The sequence below is a fragment of the Haliotis rufescens genome, unplaced genomic scaffold, assembly GCF_023055435.1.
Source record: "Haliotis rufescens isolate VD_foot unplaced genomic scaffold, xgHalRufe1.0.p SCAF_21, whole genome shotgun sequence".
Lineage (NCBI taxonomy): Eukaryota > Metazoa > Mollusca > Gastropoda > Lepetellida > Haliotidae > Haliotis > Haliotis rufescens.
This window is the reverse complement of record NW_025963902.1, coordinates 7,752,866-7,775,361: the sequence shown is the minus strand read 5'-3', so window position 1 is coordinate 7,775,361 and position 22,496 is coordinate 7,752,866. Positions and strand designations below refer to the sequence as shown.

General features: G+C 40.7%; 1 protein-coding gene across 1 annotated transcript in view; it reads left to right on the top strand.

Moving 5' to 3' along the window:
• The first annotated feature begins 8,547 nt into the window (after positions 1-8,547).
• Positions 8,548-22,496, top strand: part of LOC124111501 (serine-rich adhesin for platelets-like) — a 40,586-nt gene continuing 26,637 nt past the window's right edge. The window contains exon 1 of the mRNA XM_048401200.1: positions 8,548-9,289. Coding sequence (XP_048257157.1) covers positions 9,266-9,289 — 24 coding nt within the window. The 5' untranslated portion in view covers positions 8,548-9,265. The remainder of the gene's footprint in view (positions 9,290-22,496) is intronic.

Below are 22,496 nucleotides of genomic sequence, written 5' to 3'. Positions count from 1 at the left end.
GACGATACACGTGAGCAGGAAGGTAATATTGGGATTCCCCGGAATTCCGTAGTAATATAAGTAGTCCGCCTCGGTGGGCGTGGCTTTATTTTTTACATTTATTTGGAAATGAATGCAATAACAGGTGACCAATTCAGCTAATCGGAATGCAAAAGATTCAGTGAAAACAACGAAAATTTAATTATTGTAAATTTAATCTGATTAACAAATAGTTTCCCGCCGTGTTGACTTAACACGTCAAATGTTTTCTTGTGAAAAATTGGGGGCGGTCGGGTAGCCTAGTGGTTAAAGCGTTCGCTCGTCACGCCGAAGACCCGGGTTCGATTCCCGACATGGGTACAATGTGTGAAGCCCATTTCTGGTGTCCCCCGCCGTGATATTGCTGGAATATTGCTAAAAGCGGCGTAAAACCATACTCACTCATTCACTCACTCACTTTGAACAATTGATGACATCATAACGTTTTCTCAACAATGAGTAATATGGCATCTTATTACCCACGTGATGAGGCTACAGGTGGTGAGATACTAAATCCACACTCCGGCGCAGCGGTGATTTAGCATAACACCACTGCCACAGGTTCATTTGCATATCACGTGACCGGACTTTTCTCTTGTTTGTAAACAAACGCACTTTTTCAGAAATCAGAATAGAAGGGACTAATACAGGTATTTGAGGGCGCATATGTTTATATAGATATGTAGACTTGTCAAAAAATGAAACAGATGAAAAACATATGCAATATCTTGAATGGACTGTGTAAGATGTGACGAATCGTCACATGACGCTGGCCTGTGGCAGAGGTACTATACTGGTCGCATGGAACTCTGAGAAGGAGAGTGTACTAAATTCGTACGTAACACATGTGTCGTACAATGTTGACCTCATTTTATTCGTTTTGATTACAACGGAACTACTTTTTTCATTTATTAACAATCACGAGACGTCATTCACTTTTATAAATCTTTACTACTATTTCTACTACGAAGCAGAACTATAGGACTCTCGAGACATTTACAAACAATCACAATCAATTTGAATACATGTCATGACAATAAATGCAGCGTAAGAAATTGGCACAAGTCCTGTAGTCCTTACAAAACTGCCCAATAGTAAAAGTATCCTAAGGACTAGTAGAAATTGTCCCATTTTAAGGGTTTTGCTATATGTTGTCATTATAAGGACTAGTGGACAAAAACTGTTAGTTTCTAGCCCTGATAAATGGTGTTTTGTTTGGCTAATTTGAAACATTTTGCATTTGGTAACAAATATACTACACGAAACCAACATCTACCGCACGATCGTCTGCTAAAATATTAGTGTAGATCGAAAGATGCATATGGCTACCACTTTTCGCGTTAACTGACGGAGAAGTTCAGAGGACGGGTGCTATCTATTGTTTAGCCACTTGGAACATTTAACGCCTACAATGTCACTCTAAATGTTGAAATGAGGCAAGTAGGACGGCAAAGACTTACTTTGGTCACCGAGGCTGTATCGTCGGCCCCTACATCAGTTTTGAACCCATTTGACACTGTTCCAGAATGTGTCTATGAGGAATTATTTAAGGATGACCTTTTTATGATTACCAGGTGACAATGTGTATCATTATGACTGTTCAAACATCGACCATTTCATACATGAAACTCAAAATCAAAATACCTGGGGAAAATTCAATATGACATAAGTATTTTGTAGAAATTCATGAACGCCAACGCTGATATTAGACCGGTTGAAACCATACCCCAAAATGAACTATGCGATGTATTGTGTAGCTTTTCCAACTTGACAAAGATATCTAACGGCCAGGACTATGAACCCAGCTCTTTGACACCCAAGCTGTCAAGCATGACATATTTCTAAATCAAGGGGTTCTAAAAAGTCCTTGTCGCAGGATCGTGAGTTTTCAAAGCTTAGCGAAATTCGCTCAACCAAGCAACAAGTTCTGAAAAGAGAAGGGCGAGGACACTTACCAAATAGGGCCGAAATTCTATCCAATGGTGAAATTAACAGGATTTTCAATGCCAACGAATTGGGTCCTAATAATCCAGATTCCATTCTCAACACACTATGGTGGAATAACACAAGACCCTTGGTCTCCGAAGTGTAAAACCTCATCACTTGATGAGGTGGGGAATGTAGTTTGCGCCCGGTAGATTTTTGTTCACCAGATACTCCGTTCTGTTTGACCACGAACTCGAAATTAGCACCTGCCCCTAACCATCCTTGGTTTAAACGTGGACCAGTTGAAAAAAATAAACTTGGCTCACTTGTGTAAAGAATAGCCAATTCAGCGGGAATCACTTGAAAACGTGTCACAAATCACTCGGCCAGGAAAACCATGATTCAATCACTCCGTGAGATTGGTGTACCGGGCACTGAAGTTATGCAAATTTCCGGTCACAAAAACACCCAAAGTGTGAACACCTACAGCAGTACAGTAAACTACGGTTATAGCGAACTCAAAGGGACCACAAATTCTAGTTCGTTATAACCGTAATTCGTTATAAGCATATATACAGCAGAGATACAGCAAATGGCAGGGACCTAAAAACCAGTTCGTTATATCCACCAGTTCGTTATAAGCGTGTTCGGTATAACCGTAGTTCACTGTATCTCCAGCGTTCAACATCGTGACATTAGTAACATGATCTGCTCCAACACTCGCGGTGACCTTGCCCTTCCCGAAAACACATCTTACAATGTGTGAAGCCCATTTCTGGTGTCCCCCGCCGTGATATTGCTGGAATATTGCTAAAAGCGGCGTAAAACCATACTCACTCACTCGAAAGCACAACTCATTCCGCCAATGTTGTGACCTCCGCACAATCCAAGCAAACTCGGTGCGACTTTGTCAATTCCATTTTCTCTGCTCCTATATATGGAGGAACGATAATCATTAACTTCCTTGGTGACCACAGTGATTTCTATGCTCCGAAACGCCAGAAGCTGGAAACGAGGTCCACTGACAACAGCTATGATGAGAAGGCTAACCGCTGAATGTACTAGCGGCCTGAGTGACCGTCTCCCCGGCATGGCCGAGATTCAAATGGGAGGTGACGTTTGACTTTTTACTTGTTCTTTTTCAGTGTACACACATCATACATATTCCAGTTAGTTTGCTCTCTCCAAATTAAAACTGTTATTTCCTGATCATGACATGAGCTGTATTGTCACTTATTCATACACAAAAAAACAGGAACTATTTACCACTGCGTTAGCATGTCTATATTTGGGCATTTTACTATTCATGCGCAACCAGAGTTCGGGTCAGCTTCCAGTCAGTAACGAAAACGCTATTTTCGTCCATCAAAGTGTGGATAATAAATTAAATACTACGCTCGTTCTCGTAAGATACTATTTTTACGAAACCGGTGAATTTTCTATGGTATCTGACTGAGCGAAAGAGATCGATGCGTTTGATGTCAATCACTGGATTGTCTGGTCCAGACTCGATTATTTACAGACCGCCGTCATATAGCTGGATTATTGCTGAGTGCGGCGTTAAACAACAAACCAAACCAAAAACTCGTTCAGACCGGCCTTCGTCATACAGCTGGAATATTGCTGAGTGCAGCGAAAACAACGCACGCACGCACACACTTTTTCTGGTTAATGGATGAAGATTGGATACTTGACCATGTAGATTTATTCATTGAAACAAAATTGTATATCTAAGAACATCACATTCATGAGTTACGAAACGTTTCATTACCAATTCAATATTATAGATCTAGAGACATGTAATGCAGCTCCAATTAGAAGCTTTTTAAGCATCTCCTATCTGATCTACTGGAAAAATAACGATCAAAGGGAATCGACCAGGTCTTTGACAATCCATGTATACAAAATCAATACAGATTTACTGTACTTTGTGTGGTGTCAGAAGAATAGAGGAGCAGAGGGGAGGAGATTAAACTTGGAAGGATCTCGGATAGCAGTGATTGAGTGGGTATGGTTTTTACGCCGCTTTCAGCAATATTCCAGCAATATCACGGCGGGGGACACCGCGAATGGGCTTCACACATTGTACCCATGTGGGGAATCGAACCCGGGTCTTCGGCGTGATGCGCGAACGTTTTAACCACTAGGATAGAAGAATAAACAACGATCGGACAAAGGAGTATACACTTGAAAATTGGATTGGAACAAAAAATTACAAACGTTAATAGGCTGAAAACCGTCGCCGAAACACTGCGAATTTAGGTCAAAACACTAATATGATTCCCGTATCCAATACGTAACCATCGAATAACCATTTCTTGTTTTGTTAGCCGCCGTAAAATATGGGCGAATTTATTTTCTTTTGTCCGGCAGTTTATAAATCTTGAGTAAGTGAGTTCGGTTTAACACCGTTTTCTACAGAATTCCATTTATATCACGGTGTATCAGTTTAATGTGGGGGGAAGGCCCGAAGTGATGCAGGTCTTTATCATTAACTATGTTTGTTTGTATAAAAACTAACGTAGGTTTTCCAATGGCATTTCGAACTTGCATAGTACAGTCTTTTGGTATAAAGCTAAAAATGTAGGCTACACAGTGTTGTCGACACCAGCAACAAAAGCATCTCTATTATCATAAGAAATACAAGCGGCCATTGTACGATTCCGACTATATCAAGAGCACGTGTCTATGAATAACTATCAAATAGTGATTATACTAGGTTTTCGAGAAAAGTGAAGACATCATTCCCAATCAGTGGCCCCCGTCACAAACACATGCAAAGGCAGACAATTAATCTCCAGGAAAGCTACATTGTGATATCTGTCAGATTTCAAGGGACACATCCTCCTATGACAAAGACCATCATAAAGGCTTTTAGCTCCTTTTGGCTGATTGTGTGTCGTCGTTGGCTGATTATCTGTCCCCACGGGGATTGCGTGGATCGATGCTCATGCTTTATTTCATGATTATTTCCATACCGCCGTGACGTACATGAAGCTCACATCTACAGACCAACACACATTCATAGGTTTGTAAAGGCGACTATGCTTGTCGTAAGAGGCGACTAACGGAATCGGGTGGTCAGGCTCGCTGACTTGATAGATGCATGTCATCGATCCCAATTGCGTGGATCGATGCGTATGATGTCGATTACTGGATTGTCTGGTCCAGACTCGATTATTTACAGACCAACGCCATATAGCTGGAATTTTGCTGAGTGCGGCGTTAAACAACGATCAAACAAACAAACAAACAAAACACAAACTCTTTCATTAGTAACACCGACGTCGATACCAAGATTCGTACCCAAATGAATTCAAAGCCAAATCAGTCCTCAAATCTCATCAATGTTAATTTATATTCGATAAGTCTTACATTGGAAACAAGCCCAGAACATGTCTATAGTCAGCGTCTTTGTACTATTTACTGGTATATATTATTGACCCGTGAAACTGAACACATATGTAGTTTCATGCCACACCTCCGCGGTCCCAATCTAATTTAACAGATTTTAAGACCCAAATTATGTATACAATGCAATCTCAAGTTCATGAAAAATTAATTGTCATGATTGTTGAAAGTTAATAACTCGAAGAAACATTGTTTCGTCTCGATGAAATGCACCGATTGACCACATTGATCATTCAGGCAACTGTCTGCCTTTGGAGACAACACACTAAAACTACGGTTATAACTAACACGCTTATAACGAACTGACGGGTATGACGTACTCTTTTTGGTCCCGTATATTTACTGTATATATATGATGTACGTATGCTTTCAACTAAGTACGGTTATAACGAACACGCTTATAACGAACTGATTGATATAACGAATATTTTTAGTCCCGTCTATTTGCTGTATATATGGTGTACATATGCTTACAACGAACTACGGTTATAACGAACTAATATTAATGGTTCCTTTGAGTTCGTATTACCCGTAGTTTATAAGTTAATAACTTGATTGGCTTCAGCCACTGTGTGTGACCAAAGCGTGTTTGCCTGATAACGCCAAATATACGATAGCTACGCGATAAATTGCTAAGAACAAAGAAAAACGAAGCGTTGTTTATTTCACGATAAAACATTGTTCTATTATGACGTCATTTCTAGAGATTCGAACATGCGCTCGCAAATTGATGACGTCGTAAATTGACAGGAAGTGTCCAGTGAGATGTTCCCCATAGATGTAGCTGGACAGCGCAGTTGAACGCAGTGGCCGAACGACCCAAAAGTGGGAGAGATATGTATTAGTGTTGGGAGAAAAGGTGCAGATAATCGCCGTGAGGATTGTGAGAATACCAAACTTAAATCCCCCTGTACATAAAATTGAGTTGTCCGACATTGCCGAGGTCGGATTGTATTCAGGTCATCATTATTTCAATACGGGTTAATGTTTTCAAAGCTTGTACAATTTATTGACATCCTAAAATGAGGCTTTACGAAATGTTGATATCTCACATAAGAAATTAACAACTCCTACTCGTCGTTTTTTTGGTATTTTGAAGAGGAATGTGTGAGGAAAGTGATACAAGTTTACTGCTTAAAACCCAAGGATTACAATAATGGCAAATGACAGATTCCAATCCACTTACATAGGATCCTGGCATGTCTAAGGGACGCAATTCTGCAAGAAGGTCAACGTAATTTGTATCAAGGTACAAGCATTTTTCCGATATTTTTTTCTCGATAGACCGTATCCTGATTTGTGGGTTTAACGAAACTGAAAAACATCAATGTTTTGTATCCATTGGTCTCCCCTTTCATCCTGAGGCCGCCTCTGTGGTCCAGAGGATGGAGCGTCCCCCCGGAGAGTGGAAAGTTATTCAAACCAAAAACGTTAATAGATGGTGCTTATTTTTACACTGCTTGGTGCTCGGCATTTAGGGGATAAAACAAAGACTGGTCGTCTCGGAAACAGTATACTGTGTCTGAGTGGGGTAAACTGAAGCATATCTCAGTGGGCTTGCACTATAAAACCGGACTTGTACATGCACATGCACGCACACGCACATACACACGTGCACGCATGCATACATGCACTTCGTTATACAAGTGTAAGCATCTTGAGCCAACGTTCAACCCCTCTTCACGACACCCCCTCCTTTCATCCTGACCTTTTTGTTTGTTTGTTTCTTTGTTTCTTTGTTTGTTTGTTGTCTCAATCGAAAAAAAAAGTGCAGCTGTATGACGGCAACCTGTAAATATTCTTGTCTGGACCAGACAAACCCGTGATCGATTTTAATAGCAACGTCCCACGCAGAGAATCACGTCACCGATCAACTAATCGCCTCTTCTGACAAGCATAGATTGCTGAGGCCAATTGTAACCCGAAAGCCCCACGGAGTAACCCTAACATGTATACAATATAAAATGTACTCTCGTGCACTTAATAAGATTTTTAGGGTTATAAATGATGTAATGGTTCCAAACCCCAAGTGTGTATTTCGTGTCAACAACTTTCCGCTTTTGAAATGTTCCATCGATTTGGCTCAATAGTTTTAGCTGAGCAGTTCCGTTATCTCACGGCGTGTCAGCTGAAGTGCTTAAGCCTGAAGTCCTGAACATATGAGACGTCTACTGCCTTGGTGAAACCAACGATCGACCCATGAAGATCCGGGGTAGAAAAGGTCTTCAGCAACTCATGCTTGCTGTAAAAAGCGACTGTGTTTGTGGTAAGAGGCGACTAACGGGATCGGGTGGTCATGCTCGCTGACTTGGTTGATGCATGTCATCGTATCCCATTTGTGTGGATCGATGCTTCTGATGTCAATCACTGGATAGTCTGGTCTAGAAACGATTATTTACAGACCGCCGTCACATAGCTGGAATATTGCTGAGTGCGGCGATAAACAACAAACAAACAAACCAACGATCACAGGTATGGTGCTGACAAGCCCAGAAACATAATCACGGCGATCCATCGAACGACTCGAACCCACGTTTAAACGATCCTGCAATGCACAAGGGACGTAACTCCGCACCGCGAATTAGACGGCTAACATTTTCCTTCCCTACGTGCATCAAATAAACTATTATTAACCCAGAAATTGAGAAGACTATACCTTTTAGTCAGTGAATAAATTGGAGTTAGGCTTAACTCCGCTTTGATCAGTATTTCAATTATACAACATATCACGGCGGCTGTTACACATATATAATCTTGTTATTTCACAGTCTTCCAGCCATCGAATGTCCAGTTATCCGTATTTCGAGACAAGCGGGATGAAGCTATTACACTGCGGTGCTTATACAGATCCGACGGGGTCATAACACTACACCGTCTTAAATGACGTTAACAAGGGTGTTATTGTACTTCAAATTAACGAAGTTATTACAGAGTCTAAAATCAAGAGATTCAATAGTTAATAGTTACACAATATTGTCCAAACTGCTTTTGGAATATTAAAATAAACTATTGCTGTGCCTATCGAATTTAAAATATACCTATGTTATCCATTGAACTTGAACTTGTACCCAACTTTAATATGCTGCCAAGCACAAGCCACATGGATTCGGAGCCGCAACCCGTCTAAGCGCCATCACTGAACACGTATGTATGGACGAAACATGTTTGAATATTGATTGCTAGTCGCTTCATAGCCCCAGCAGCACACAGCAGGGTGGGGAGTTCACATGCAGATACCCGTTGCATGTCCACAAGATCACTTATGCACCAGGACGTACTTTATAACACAGGTACCAGAAGATACGTTATCACATAGGTACCCGGAGGTACGTTATAACATACGCACCCGGACCTACTTTATAACATAGGTACCAGGACCTACTTTATAACATTGGTAGCAGTGGGGGCATTATTGCAGAAGTACCAAACGTGCTTTATCAGAAGTACCAGGAATTTATCACATTTGTGCTGGAACACCGTACTTTATTACAGAGGTACGTAAACTTACCTTATCAGATTGGTACCACGAGTGCACAGTATGCACCAGGAGATATAGGTTACAGGACTTACTTCATCAGTTCAAGTGTTCATCACATTGGTGCCACGAGTGCACAGTATGCACCAGGAGATATAGGTTAAAGGACTTACTTCATCATTTCAAGTGTTTATCACATTGGTGCCACGAGTGCACAGTATGCACCAGGAGGTATAGGTTACAGGACTTACTTCATCATTTCAAGTGTTCATCACATTGGTGCCACGAGTGCACAGTATGCACCAGGAGATATAGGTTAAAGGACTTACTTCATCATTTCAAGTGTTTATCACATTGGTGCCAGGGATTATCACATTCGTACCAGGAGACCAAGTAGATACCAGGGATTCATCAAATGCTTCACGGAAACCTGATATGATGGATGCAAGAACACTCAAGGTAAGATTAGGTCTTCGTAATTCTTTAAATTAGGCAGCTTCTTCTAAACGAATTGAATGTATAAAGTTTATCGTATTTAATTTCCTTCACGGGTTGAATAAGTAACCTTTTTTCCAAATGAATTTAAGCCGCGTTGTCTCTAAACTCTTGCCCCGCGCACACATGTGGGTTCATATTGATAGGGATGTTTTGGTCTCTCAACGTTCGTCAGCACTACACGCGTGTACATTCATTCATAATACTACTGCACATGCATGTTTTGTAAATCATTTGGGTACGAATCTTAGTATCGACGTCGGAGTTTACTAATGAGAGAGTGTGTGTTTTGTTAGTTTGTTTGTTTGTTTGTTTGTTGCTTGACGCCGCACTCAGCAATATTTTAGCTATATGACGGCGGTCTGAAAATAATCGAGTCTGGACCAGACAATCCAGGGATTGACGTCATGAGCATCGATCCACGGAATTGGGATACGATGACATGCATCAACCAAGTCAGCGAGCCTGACCACCCGATCCCGTCAGTCGCATCTTACGATAAGCACGGGTTGCTGAAGACCACGGGTCTACATGCATGTCAATTGTTACATAACTCAGGCATTTTTAATAAAAACATATTTATTTTGAAATTATTTGTTTGGGTGGTTTTGGTGGGGGGTTAGATGTTTTCAGTTGGCGTTCAAATGGTTATCATTGGGGTCATGAGGGCCATCAGTTGGGATTTAAAGGGCTATCAGATTGGATCGTGAGGGTTATCGAGTGTGGTTGAGGGTTATTAGTTCAGATGGTTCAGATAATTATCAGCTCTTACCGCTGTCGATAACATGACCAAAGGTAACATCGATTACCAGAGTATACCAATAACTTCAAACGTGTATAGCACGTAGCATAACCCTGCATCAGCAGCCAGATTTGTCTCCCCCGGGATACACGGTGTAGATGTCTGAATGGTCATCTGGCTGTTTCATCACTCTTGACCTGGGGTCATCCCAACAGACTCGGGGCCACCATGCATACAAAGGAAACCATTAACACCACGCTCGTTAGATTGTTGGTGCGGAACAAACCACAAATGCTTCCATGCATTCCGTTAATAATGAAATCGTTATCATTTTGTACGCTGAATTAACTTAATGACGCATTCGTAAATAATTTAGTCATTCGTGAACTTGTATCCAACTTTACCATTTCCGTGTGGCATCACGTCTTGAGTACACTCCTTGATGTAACCGAAATGTTCCTACACGAGCTCTACAAACCTTACAAGAGCTGTACAAACCCTACAAGAGCTCTACAAACCTTACAAGAGCTGTACAAACCCTGAAAGAGCTGTGCAAATCCTACAAGAGCTGTACAAACCTTACAAGAGCCGTACTAACCCTGCAAGAGCTGTACAAACCCTACAAGAGCTGTGCAAACCCTAAAATAGCTTACAAACCCTCCAAGAGCTGTACAAACCCTGCAAGAGCTGTGCAAATCCTACAAGAGCTGTACAAACCTTACAAGAGCTGTACAAACCCTACAAGAGTTGTGCAAACCCTAAAATAGCTTACAAACCCTGGAAGAGCTGTACAAACCTTACGAGAGCTGTACAAACCTTACAAGAGCTGTACAAACCCTACAAGAGTTGTGCAAACCCTAAAATAGCTTACAAACCCTGGAAGAGCTGTACAAACCTTACGAGAGCTGTACAAACCTTACAAGAGCTGTACAAACCCTACAAGAGTTGTGCAAACCCTAAAATAGCTTACAAACCCTGGAAGAGCTGTACAAACCTTACGAGAGCTGTACAAACCTTACAAGAGCTGTACAAATTTACAAGAGCTGTACAAACCTTACAAGAGCTGTACAAACCTTACAAGAGCTCTACAAACCTTACAAGAGCTGTACTAACCCTGCAAGAGCTCTTCAAACCTTACAAGAGCTGTACTTATCCTGCAAGAGCTGTACAAACCCTACAAGAGTTGTGCAAACCCTAAAATAGCTTACAAACCCTGGAAGAGCTGTACAAACCTTACGAGAGCTGTACAAACCTTACAAGAGCTGTACAAATTTACAAGAGCTGTACAAACCTTACAAGAGCTGTACAAACCTTACAAGAGCTCTACAAACCTTACAAGAGCTGTACTAACCCTGCAAGAGCTCTTCAAACCTTACAAGAGCTGTACTTATCCTGCAAGAGCTGTACAAACCCTACAAGAGCTGTGCAAACCCTAAAATAGCTTACAAACCCTGCAAGAGCTGTACAAAGCCTGCAAGCGCTGTACAAACCCTACAAGGGATGTACAAACCATGCAAGAGCTGTACAAACCTTACAAAATCTGTACAAACCCTACAAGAGCTGTACAAACCTTACAAGAGCTGTCCAATCAATCACAATCAATCACAGGATTGTCTGGTCAAGGCTCGATTATATTCAGGCCGCCGTCATACAGCTGGGACGTTGCTCAGTACGACAAAACATATCTTATGCAAGCAATCAACATCTGAGCCTGAATCAGCAAATAAAATTGAACCTTTTCAAGATCTGGGCGATGAGAAGACAAATGAGATGAATTTAAGAAGAGCCTCGCTCTCTTTCATCCCCGTGTAGGCTCTATGGGAGGACCATCTCCCCCTTTATATTCTCCCAACAATTATTACGGGCAAAATTTATCAACGATAAACAGATCACATGGTTTTAGTTCCACCCGGAACAAATATTGCTAATGTAAATGTATCTCGCCCAGTGCAATTGTAGCAGGTGTATGATTCAACTCTTCTGTTGTTGCATCCGTGGCTGCTATCCACATGTTCTGGACAACACCTTGAGGGAGGTGAAAGGCCAGCAGGTGTATGGTTCCACTGTCCTGGATAATCCCTGTGCTGGACAGCTAAGGCTAGGTCCTGGGTCTTCCTCCAAATGAACTGAAGAGTGAATCTAACAACCCTTCACTTCAGCATTGGCGAACTCCATCTCAAGCGTACGGATTGCTGCCAGTTCCATGTCAATCTGGACATGGTCAAGGGCGAAGGGACGGCTGAGTTTCAGTTGAATATTGTTCTTGAGTAGGATGAGGAGCCTTATCCATGTGTCAACGGTTATCAGTTCCACATGGAATTAGTAAAACCAATATTGCCAGTGTAATTGTATCCCGTACGCTTAGCTAACAAATTTTCAGTGATTTGAAGAAACCAACTTGCACATAAAAAGTCCAGATCCAACCCATCTGTGGAATCCGCCATCGATCTGAGAACCCGCCACGGATGAAAGTCCTACCATACCATAGATCTGAGTGATATGCATAATTATATACATAGTGTGGGAACAATCGGGTGGTCAGGCTCGCTGACTTGGCTGATGCATGCCATCGTATCCCAATTGCGTGGATCGATGCTCATGATATGTACAAGCTAATTGCAAATGAACCAAAATCGTTAGCCTCCCTTTGTTTGTGTAGGATGCTGTTAATGACAATCGCGAAGAGCAGGGTGTAGATTGTTTTCCTTGGCCCATATTCCACTGATGAGCTCGACGTAGTTGAAATCAGAGACAATGTTACCATAATGCAATCTTTGTCACGTTGCCACTACCATTCCATGAAGATCCGGGTTAGAATTGATCTTCAGCAAACCATGCTTGTTGCAAGATGCCTCTACGGGATCGGGAGGTCGGGCTTGCGTAGATCGATGCTCATGATGTCAAACACTGGATTGTCTGGTCCAGACGCAATTATTTACAGACCAGCGTCATATAGCTGGAATATTGCTGAGTGCGGCGTTAAACAACAAACACACGCACGCATACATACACATACATACACACACACACACACACACACACACACACACACACACACACACACACACACAGAGAGAAAAAACAGAACAATGGAACAATTTCACTGCAGGAACAGGTACTGTTTGACATAAACGGGCGTTGATCTGGAGACTTGGTTTCACGGTTTGGTCAGAGATGAAGGTGCCGTTCATGTAGATGGTGTCAGCTGACTGAAGTGCCTGGAACTGCTCTGTTTTGTCCTAAATCTTAATATCTTAACCGTACGTTGACTTCAACAGTATTTTACGTTTATGGAGCAATGAACATAAAAGCCTGTGGCCATACTCCATTAACGCAAAACAATATTGAAGTCACTTTCTAAATAAATACGTGAACAATAATGCCTTTTCAAACTCCTTTTAATCAGTAGCACACAGGGGCGGTCGGGTAGCCTAGTGGTTAAAGCGTTCGCTCGCCACGCCGAAGACCCGGGTTCGATTCCCGAAATGGGTACAATGGTTGAAGCCCATTTCTGGTGTCCCCTGCCGTGATATTGCTGAAATATTGCTAAAAGCGGCGTAAAACCATACTCATTCACTCACTCATTAGCACACAGAAAACTGTAGACAACACTACGGAAGCAGTGACATCATTCTACCCCAAAACGCGACAAAAGACGCATTCATCGGCCAATTAGGCAACAGTAGCACAGTAGTTATGTTCTGGCATCAAATACTTACGTGTTATGAAGTGGAACTTAAATGGCCCCTGTCTAATGCACGGTATATGTACAAATGGTCCCGATAAGAACAACTAAGGAGTCACACTTAAATTTAATACATATTCGACTGCGCTAAAACTTGCCTTTGTGTAAAGAGCTGTGTATGTGTCATCTCAATCCATTATTCATATCCTTTCAAGGAATAGTTTTTATACTGTAACGAAGACATTCCAGACTGGCATGTCAGCTTCATGTGGGAGGAGAACCCGACTTCTACTATTGTCTTACTGTTGTAAGTGACAGGGCAGTCAACAACTTTCAGTTCACAAATCAAGTCTCACCGCACCAGTGGTGGCCCAGTCGTCTAAGGCGCCGCGATTCTCTGTGCGGAGTTGCGTCCCGTGGGCACGCCAGAAACCTATGATTGTGGGTTCGAATCCCGGTTCGCCCCGATTATGTTTCTAGGTTTGTCAGCACCATACCCATGCTCGTAGGTTTCACCGAAGCGGTAAACGTCTGAGATCTGCATCACTTCGGGCTTTCCTCCCACATTAACCTGACACGCCTTGATATAACTGGAATACTGTTAAAATCGGCGTTAAACCCAACTTTCGCACTCACTCCCATCTTTTTTCCGGTTTACTCTGTAACATATTTAATAAGAAAATATAAAGGTCCTCTGTACTGACATCTATTGTCCGTTTAATGAGCTGTTGACATCATATTACTGGTTTTAATTAGCGATTTACAATGTTTTGCTGGGTTGAATGAACGATGTCTATCAATTGGGTATCAACGCACAGCAGAACAAAGTTTGCCCAAATAGTTCTAAAAGCTGACGATGTAATTACGCGGATAAATAAAAGTGACAAAACCCTTTCCATTATCTTTTTAAAGCAGAGTCTATTGTATGATTCCGATTATAAGAAAACCATGTGACAAGAATGATGTCCGATGCAATTCTCTATTTTGACTTTTTGACCATATTTTCCCGTGTGTTTTTTCAGGTGAACAATTGACTTGCCTTTGCATGTGTTTGTGACGAGTGCCGACGGTTTGGCTCACCTTTTCGCTATCATTACTACTTGATAGTGGGGGGGGCACGGATGGCCCAGTCGTCTAAGGCGCCGCGATTCGCTGTGCAGAGTTGCGTCCCTTGGGCACGCCAGAAACCTATGATTTTGGGTTCGAATCCCGATTCGCCCCGATTATGTTTCTAGGTTTGTCAGCACCATACCCGTGCTCGTGGGTTTCACCGAAGTGGTAAACGTCTAATACCTGCATCACTTCGGGCTTTCCTCCCACATTAAGCTGACACGCCGCGATATAACTGGAATACTGTTAAAAGCGGCGTTAAACCCAACTCACTCACTTACTCACTCACTTGATAGTGATTCATAAACACATGCTCATGATAAAGTCGGACTCGACAGTCGACTCTGCTTTATTGATTTATGCAGATATTTCTATTGTATATGGATAGGGTTTTATCGCTTTATTATTATTAATATTATCATCATTATTATTAATCACTGTCAAATAGAGATGATACCAAAAAGTGATAGAACATGCAGCACGTAGACCTTCCCACGAGATATGACTCAGGCATTAGTTATTGATATTCACCCATTGCTTTACAATACACTTAGATACTGATAGTTACGGTTGACAAACCTGTAGATATAGACCAGATAGGTCAATATCTGACATTTACTCGGGATTCTCACCGGTGCAGCCAATGATTAATCACTATTGATTAATAGACCAAACCCTCTCCCGATAAACACTCAACGATCAATCTCCCACTGACCCTCAACAAATTGTAGATTTGTTTTTTTAAAGCTTTGTTCCTAATGCTGAATTTATGGGAAGAAATTTGTATTGGTAAAACACGCCATTAGTTGTTTGGCACGTCATCAGATGAGTGAGTGAGTGAGTGGTTGAGTATGGTTTTACGCCGCTTTTAGCAATATTCCAGCAATATCACGGCGGGGGACACCAGAAATGGGCTTCACACATTGTACCCATGTCGGGAATCGAACCCGGGTCTTCGGCGTGACGAGCGAACGCTTTAACCACTAGGCTACCCGACCGCCCCTTATCAGATGAGGTTGCAGTAACCCTCTTTGAAACAGTGAATGGTCGTTCACTCAGCAATATTCCAGCTATACGACGCCGGTCTGTAAATAAGCGAGTCTGGACCAGACAACCCAGTGTTTGACATCATGAGCATCGACTACGCGAGTCTGACCTCCCGTAGTCTAAGATCAATTCTTACCCGGATCTTCATGGAATGGTAGTGGCCACGTGACAAAGATTGCATTATGGTAACATTGTCTCTGATTTCAACTACGTCGATCCCGACCTCCCGATCCCGTAGTCGCCTCTGGCAACAAGCATGGTTTGCTGAAGATCAATTCTAACCCGGATCTTCATGGAATGGTAGTGGCCACGTGACAAAGATTGCATTATGGTAATATTGTCTCAGATTTCAACTACGTCGAGCTCATCAGTGGAATATGAGCCAAGGAATACAATCAACACCCTGCTCTTCGCGATTGCCATTAACAGCATCCTAGACAAACAAAGGGGGGCTAACGATTTTGGTTCATTAGCAAATAATTAAATTTTCGTTGTGTTCATTGAATTTCCTCTATTCTGATTAGCTGAATTGGTCACGTGTCATTGCATTCATTTCCAAATGAATGTAAAAAATTAAGCCACGCCCACCGAAGCGGACTACTTTTATCGTTACGGAATGTCGGGGAATCCCAGCGTACAGTGGAGGGAATTCCCTATCTGCTCACCTGTATCTTCTTGAAGTTATCAGGCCCAGTAACATTTTAGTGTTATTTTGGGGTATAAAACATATCAACAACAAAACACAAATCACATGATTCAAAGTTAATAAAGAGTTTACTAACGAAATAAAGAGTTTACGGGTATGTATGTCTTGTCTGGTTTCCGTAGTTACCGTATTTATCACGCGCAGTCCAGAAACAGTCGTACAAAGCAACAATATGGCCGACTTCAACTACGGAAGTTTTGATGTAGGAGATTCAAAGAGTGTACTTGTATTTGGGTTTCAATATGGAGACAATGCCATATTTGGTCTCGGATTCGAAGACTTAGATTTTCTGGATGATTTTAATCTGGAAGAAATAGAAAATGTGATAGAGATTACGGCTTCAACTACTCCCAAAACTGCAACTCAAGAAATGGAAATGCCTTTACAAGACAACATAGGTCCAACGCTAGCACCGTCAAGATTCAGGGGTGTAAAAATGTTTCAAGGTAAGCCCTATGTTCCCAAAATAAACGAAATAAATATAACCTCACGTTGATCATGATGGTATTGCCTACGATCTATATTTTAAAAGTCGGGAGCCATATTTCGTTGTCTACGCCTCGAGATGCAACTGGATTTAATTCTACGACCTCTCCTTCTGAAATGATACAATAGAACCCTAGTTCATATCTTGGCCTAATATTCCTCGTTATATAAGTCCCTACACAGCACAAAGATATTATTGACACTGGTTACCTAATGAACATTAGTACTTATCTCCATTCTGCCTTCAATCCTGTCATCCTCCGGTACCGAGTATGGTACAATTTAGCCATCCATTTCGTCAGTCGTGGTCTTGAGTTTCAGCAGCAGCTTACTCCCACATCCTTTCATTTTGACACTGATGAAAACAATGTTCAGTATGTAACGCCAAGTGAAAACATGTCACCTGAAACAGTCTCGTGTGAAGTGGGGTGTTCCATTTGGTCACTGGGGGTTGTAAGGTTTATGTCTTGAAGACAATGTTATCTTCAACTGTGTGTGTGTGGCTGTGTGTGTGTGTGTGTGTGTGTGTGTGTGTGTGCGTGTGTGCGTGTGTGTGTGTGTGTGTGTGTGTGTGTGTGTGTGTGTGTGTGTGTGTGTGAATGAGTGAGTGAGAGTGGGTGGGTGTCTATACTGTACCATAGTGAGGTAAAGTTGAGACAAGTTTTTATCTATTATGTAAGGTAAACGTTTATTTTAGTGAAAAGAATGCCATCATACATGGAGTTGATGCAAAATGTATTGATTCCGGTTGATATCCCTATGCCTTTTCATATAAAGACCTGATCTTTAGTCATTTAGGCTATACATCTTTCAAGCAAATTATTTCTCAAACACTTCCTCATGGGTTCCATGATAAAATCAATAACAGTTTGATAGACTGAGTGTAATGTCAGTGGCTACTTCAACATAACATTTCCTTCTGATTCATACAACTACACGCAGAAGTTATTCATCCAGCAGGTGCAAACAAATCTGGATTTGAAAAAGTTGTTTTACTCACACCTCAAAGTTGACGTTTTGGGGTAAATTTTTATACAACTAAAGCAAAATGAATCCCAAAATATATTCCTTCTTGTAAGTGCCATGAGAATGTGAAACATCTGAACTGAGGAGTTGTCTCTTTAAAATTACATTATCTTCTGGTACAGACATAAGCTTGGCGTGCATACAACCTTGCCAAGACGTCCATATTTGGCTATTAATCGATACCAAAACATGTCTGAAGAATACAACTCGTTCACCCTATCAAAGTTTAAGCACGTCAAAATCATTAATAGGCTTTAAATATAACCTTGACACAGAATGATGCCTTCAAAGCGTTACACACAAAATAATAGGGCTTTCCAAATCTCGCAAAACAATGATACAAACAGTCTTTGCCCATAAGTTTTAAAAAGTGAAATCGGTTTAACAAAACATATGAAGCTCAGTTGCAAAACTTGTTGAAACATATTTAAACTGAAAATAGTTCCCTGAACAAGGTTTATCAGATATGATAAACTAAGGTTTGGTCAAATAAATCACAAAGTGTACCTACACTTGTTGCACCAAAAAAACCTATCAGAAATATTATCACTCATCTTGTTTCAAGATGAACAATGACAAAGTATCATAAATGTATATAACATTCTTTTTTTTAACAAAGTATGTCCTCAACATATAACAAGGCAGAAGAGGAAGTGCATCTACACTCAAGGAAGCACCAGTGCTAAGCTGTCATACTGCATTAAACAGCTCCTGTTGTAGTGATATACTCCTACAAATTGCCCACTACATTATGTCTCAGTCACTCAGGCCACATGACCGTTATTGTGACCACATTTGTCACACACTGAACATTTTGCCTTCAGTACAACTCTTTTACAACATTCAAGGGATTCAAGCCTATTCTGTTTCAGAATGATTTGTTTGAGAGCTTCCCTGCCCTTATGAGAAGTAGAACGAAAATACCATTTAGTTGTAGTGTCATTTAACTGTTCAAATCCTTGTTGGCTGAATGTCACCAAATTACCATGTATCTTAAGCATATCTGTGATGTGGTATGCCAAAATATGCATATAAGGCGTCACATCTTTGCTTTGGTAAACAAGTCCAAAAGTGGCCACCCACCTTTTACATCTCTCATCAAGAGCTAAAACTTCACTCTGCTCAAAGCTTTCTTCTTGAAGCTGATGATAAATATGTTTCAGTTCACTCCACAACAGAGATATCGACTGTAATTTGGAATGTTGGGGAATGAAATCAGCAAGGATTATGTTATCTGCAATTTTCCTGTGCTCAGGACCAGTAAAATCTCTAGACGTAAACCTACCAGACTCCCTATCATTTCTGAATTGAAAATCAACTCCCAATCCTTTAACAAAAATTTCAAATTTGGATACATTAGAGCACTTGCCTCTGATGTAAATACTGGTGCATCTGGCAATGTTGTCCATTAACCGGAGTTCTGATATCAAATGCTTCACCAGTTGGTCAGAAATACGAAGATACAGGTGTAACATGTCAGGTACTCTCCTCCAGAGAGGTATAAAATCAAAGAGGGGAGTGTGGACACAGTTCAAATGTTGTGATTTCTTTCTGGCCAAAACAGTGATCTCCTCTATTGTTCTAGCCCCATGGTTGACATCAGTCACTGACCACTGCAAAGTAGTATCGTGTCTGTCTGAAGCCAAACATTTACACCACAGACAACTGTGTTCACATGAACAGGACGCAATTCCAGAGATCATATTGAGAAATTTCAAATCCCCTCCCAGATAAAACTTGATTTGAAAGCATACACCATCAAGATGAATATATTCTAAGTCCTTAGCTTCTTCAATAATTTGAGAAAGAGCAGTTGAAACACAATCATAAGTTTCCTTGGCAGAAAATACTGCTAACAGATGGTTTCCCTTTACTGAAGTACACAGCATATCATCTAGTATTGTGAAACCAAAATTGATAAGAGTTCTCATTCTCCCAAACTGTGTTCCATCACCTGTAAGTTTCACACGAATAAGTTTTGTTTGTAAAATGTTTGTGGTGTCATGTTTCATTTCAAGAATTTGTGAAACACAGCTAATGAGTCTTTCTTTCAAAGACTGCTGAACCCCAAAGCTTGGATATGGTGTGTCATGAAGTAAAACATTTTCGTTGCATTCCTTGATTTTTTTAAGAACCTTGTGTGGTCTTGGAAGGGTAGGCACTATCATTGATAGTTCATGGTAAGCCTTGTTTGAAATACCTTCTGAATCTTTCACATAAACAACTTTGTTCAATTCCACCTCAGGAGGAACGGTTTCTTTGACCATGTTCTCCTTCATAGATATCTGGATTTGCCTTCCTTCACTGAGTTTGTACTGAAATAGGTTCAAGCTCATATCTGTCTAAAAATGCTAAAGATTGTTTACAGTCTCTCACAATCATATGTTTCCTTTTATACTGTTGGGATCTGGACACCTCCCCATTAGGACAACGCAATTTCAATGAGCGTCTATTGGACACACTTGAAAGCAAGTTTCCTTGTTGTACATTTAACAATTTTGTGGATAGCAATTGAACCTTTTTCCTTAGATTTACATTTTGTAAAAGTAAGGATTTGACCTTCCTAACAGAAGATTTGTACTTGTGAAGATAAGACACACATTTTAACAATTTTGATTTTAATGTTTTTATGTTGTGTTCAGACACAAATACTTTGAAGGAATATTGTTCCTTCTCCCATGCCCCCAACAGAGTCTTATACTGCTTCCCACCCTTCCGTCTGGTTGTATCATGTTTTGAAACAAGCTTTTTCAAATATGAAGCCATTGTAGATGACATTTTGCCATACTCAACAGTACTGCAGTCAATCCTATTTTGTCTGCAAACAATAGTTGTTATTTCATTGCATATATCTCGTGAAAATGTGTTTTTTACCGGTGTTAATCTCTTAAATTCTTGAAAAAGTGTCAGTTTTGATACACTTACATTAAATACATCTGATATGCCAGTCATTCCTGATCTCCTAGTCATGTTGTTAAGTGGCATGATTGAGCAGTATGTATCACAATAGAACACAGACACAAAGGGTGGCCAATTCATACCTAAGCTATATAATACAGATACATTCAAAGATTTCTTGAGACACTGTGCAGTAAAAACAATCTTCCTTCAAAGGCAAATTATAGCAATTCAAGATTTTAAACTTATTTTACCAACATTATCAACTGTTTGTTCCCAAAATCTGTCTCAAGTAAGTTAATGTCCAAAATATGTATTTTGTTAAATGTGGACAGATTTCAACAAGCTGTTGTAGAATGTAAGCGAGTAGATAAAAATAGTTTCTTGAGTTAGGATTCACAACCAGCTTCAGGGCAGAGAAATCGACACATGTTCATTTTGTTGTTCAGTATGCACGGTAAGAGACACAGATCATTTCTGTTACCCTTTTCCTTGACAAATCTGAGGAAAAACATAAAACCTCTATGAGCAAGCTTGAGCTCATTGTTCAGGGTGTACTCCTCACGCATCTTTCGCTCATGGTAACCAAACAAAACTGTTTCCCTATTGACATACGCAAAATCATTTGCTTTGTTAACAATTCTGTACCACCAATCGTTTCCAAATAAGATGTCTGGTCCATGGACATCATTGAACCTGAACTCATGTCTTACATAACTGGACCTTGGTGAAACATTTCGGGCAATATCAGTGAGTGGGGTGGTCACATCTGGAGATGCTATTGGAAACCGTATAACAACCTTTGAATCCACCCCTCTGGAAACAGTGAGATTGTCCTTCACCAAGGACAAGACATTAAAAAGAAAAACATCTTTTGGGTCACTGCTGATAAGGGATGACCTTGTTACAGTAGCAGATGCCTTCACCCACTGGTCATACTTTGTGGAAAACCCAATGTAGTGGACCTTTACCAAATCCGTTCCATCTGCATCAGTTTTAGAATCGACAATCTTTACATCAAAAAGCTGAGAACCTCTCCAGCCTTTCTCCTTTGGTGAACATGGGTTCGGCAGCCTAAATGATGGGCCAGTGTTGAGTCTCAGGTAATCAAAGTTCTTGAATTTTACTTATGTTTTTCATATTGGGAGTTTTGTCTCTCATATTTATGAGAACAATATAAAATATGATTCAACAAAGTGGTAGATAAAAAACATGTCACTTTTTTCACTATCGGTCCTTTTTTGTGTGTGTATTATGATTTTAACATTATGCTGTCTACTTTAAGTGTTTTTCAGCAGTTGTTGTTGATATAAGATAGATAGATCTACCAAATGCTATTTCACAACAAATGTTTAACACTTCCTGAAGTATAATTAATGTACTGAAAACCATCAATATATATGGTAACACTACTGATGTTCGGATTATCCACTGTTTACATGGCAAATTTAAATGGGGCTATATTTGTTGT